Source organism: Morone saxatilis, unplaced genomic scaffold, assembly GCF_004916995.1.
Source record: "Morone saxatilis isolate NCDOM2014 unplaced genomic scaffold, NCSU_SB_2.0 Contig14, whole genome shotgun sequence".
NCBI lineage: Eukaryota > Metazoa > Chordata > Actinopteri > Moronidae > Morone > Morone saxatilis.
The window spans coordinates 7,527,106-7,530,161 of NW_023339696.1; the positions used below are offsets into that span (position 1 = coordinate 7,527,106).

Here is a 3,056-nt window from a genome sequence, read left to right on the forward strand (position 1 = left end):
ACAAAATTGTGTGCTTTTTCTCTGCAAATTAATTCTAAAGTTCACCTGAAGTAAGATTTCAGCAAATTGTCTTCCAGAGTTAGTCAATTTAGTTCAGAATTCCTCACACATGGAGGGGACTGTGGATTATGTGTAGGGATCTCCTCACAGCCAATTACGACAGGGGGAACAATTAGTGGACCAATAACTCACTCAGTGTGCATATGGGCATGAGTAGAGTCTTAAAACGCATTTAGATCAAAGTGTGACTATATCTTTAAATGATCCTGGCAAAACTGAAAAAACGTTTGTTTTCGCAGGAGTCTCAGATGGGTACGTCCATCTGTCTGTCGGGCTTCATGGCCATGGATATCCCACCACCCGCAGGGCCCCTGTGGATCCTGGGAGATGTATTCATTGGGAAGTACTACACTGTGTTCGACAGGAACGCCGATCGTGTGGGGTTCGCCCCTGCCAAGTAGTCCGCTGAACACTCTTTGTGTGAAACATGTTGCACTTTTTCATTCGTTAAGCTAAATTTTCATCATCAGCGTTGCGCTGTTTGATTTGCAGAAGTCCAAAGCATTCATTGGTTCTTATGCATCAATGCAAGGCCTGTCACTTAAATCACATCTGCTTAGAATGAGGTTTTTACACGAGTAGCTGGTTTCCAATAAGCAAATCTGGATGCTACATTAACAGCCACTTCCACAAATCTAACAGTGGATGTTTTCTGCCACAGAACAAAGGGACTGCTTTACTGTTTCCTTGCTATTATCTGTGAAGCTGCTTTTTCTTTTTTTCTCATCTTTGTGGCAGGATTGAGGGAGAACTATGCATTTCAATACGTTTGTGCTTTATTTTTTGTACTTTGAGGTAACAAATGCACCTCAAATATTTTCCAGTTTCTAGTGATCTAGTTGGAGCTGCTTTTGTACACTGAAGGTATCTCAGGATGTTTCTTTTAACACGCCTATGTGCATTTTATTACCAAATGTCACTGCTGTCTGAATAAAACTTTAATAATTAAATGTCTTGTCAAATTTTGGATGGATGTGTTTATACTATAAGCTACCATAGTGTAAAATCAAGTTTAACAAAAAAAAAAAACACAAAGAACCTACAAAATGTAATTTGTAACATTTAATGACGTATACAAAGTGCTGCACCGTTCAACTCCAGAGCTGAACTTAAAAATAAAAATAGAAAAGCTGGGGGAAATTACACAGCATGCAACACAGCATATGGCCAATATGCTCTCCACAATGTAGAGGTAGAGATCTACTTTGGGTTTAGTTTTTTTTCTTTACAATAACATAACAAATGTGGCACAGTGACTCCCATTCCCTCCCCTCAGTCATTCGTAGCATAAACTAGGTCTGCAAAGGAAGACACATAATATGCACGCAAAGACGATCTACTGTGGATTCATTTTATAAGATTACATCCAGAACAAAGCACTTAATGAAGCACAATAAGTGGTACTATACATGTTGAATTGAATCAATGCAAATAAATATCCGGCTCTTTTTGGTTACAAATGTACAATAAATATAAAAATATTCACCTGTTTCTTCATTATCTGGATGATTATTAATAACTGAATGCACAACAGAACTATAAACATATTGTACACTATACAAACAGTGGGTTGGGGGATGTAGGGGACACTTGCTCCATATCACTGCATTTATTACTTATTCTAAGGCTAAAAGTGAGAACAAAAAAAAGCAACCGTGTGATTATTTTGGACAACATGTTTTGGGTTGTCATTTAGAGAGACACAAACTCCACTTGACAGTCTGGCAGCTATTGTTTTAGTGGCTCCACCTACACTGACACTGAGTAGCAGCTGATCTAACGTCAGAAACATTAGCTATCCAAGCTGCTTTTATTGAGCTGAGTTGATCCCTCTCAATCAGATCATGATCTAAAAGAGATTAGCACCTGTAATCTATAAATATACACGTAGATCAGACAGGCAGAAGCAGCCTGCTAGTAGTGATCATGACTACAGATCACACGCTTCATGAACAGGGCCAGAACCGACCAATAACACAGCACTAATCTCTGTCTGGCTACCTACTGTAGACAGACTGGTCCAGACTAGCAGCGTTAAGTTAATCAGGGTTTAATGTGAACTTTAGAGTGGACCGAACTACAGAGGTAAGAGGCTCAATCCTCTGCTGCAATTAGGCCAGGTACTGAAGTTAATACTGAGACTAACTCCTCAAACACACAACACCTTCTCCTGCAGGTTTAGTTCCTCGTTTACAGCAGCGTGTTGTTGGTTATGGACTCAAACAGCAGACAGACAGTAGCTGTCCGGCTCAAATGGTACTCCCGTGCTACAGAGATCCTTCCCCAGATCAAGCAAATGTATGCAACCCAAATTATAAACAGTCACCAATGAAGGTAATGATCTAGAGGAAACAGGATCCAAACTGGAGTTTAAATTAAAGCAAAAACCAGTACACCGAAGCACTTTCAGAAGGTCCAACTCAGACACCTTTGTTGCAAATCCACAACAGAACACTTAACATTTTGACCGTGCAACAACCAGCGAGGTTGAGATGAAAATGAGTTAACAAAGCCTGTGCACAAAAGCAACAAATGTTCGACTGGAGAAGAAACCTCCTTTTTGTGACAAACAAAGGGCAGCTCTGTATTAGACAGTCATACGGACACGCCAAAATGAGTGGATGATAAAATGGTGGTGCTGTATTGTTCACATTTCATGATCACCAACAAATCGGGAACCTCACATTTCCATAAATGGTAGTATATTCAAATTTTTTATCAGATTCATAGTTGAATGGTGTGAACTAGAAATATTAGTAACAGACATCAACGTACAACTCAAGCGTATATTCACCTGTTGGATTTCTAGATTAGGCAGATAACACATGCAAGCCGCAGACATTCCAATCCAGCCTAATGTTTGTTTTCACAGATCCCTAGAAACATGTAAAGCACACATCTTGAACGCAGCCACTGTATTAATGAAGTTTTCTAATAAAAACCTTGACTTTAAACTGAACTCCATCAAAACACGAGCAGGATTTTGTATGCGATAA

At 39.4% G+C, this 3,056-nt stretch overlaps 1 protein-coding gene across 1 annotated transcript in view; it reads left to right on the forward strand.

The window, feature by feature from the left end:
- Nucleotides 1-3,056, forward strand: part of napsa (napsin A aspartic peptidase) — a 7,843-nt gene extending 4,787 nt beyond the window's left edge. The window contains exon 9 of the mRNA XM_035654527.1: nt 300-3,056. Within this exon, the coding sequence (XP_035510420.1) occupies nt 300-461 (162 nt within the window). The 3' untranslated portion in view covers nt 462-3,056. The remainder of the gene's footprint in view (nt 1-299) is intronic.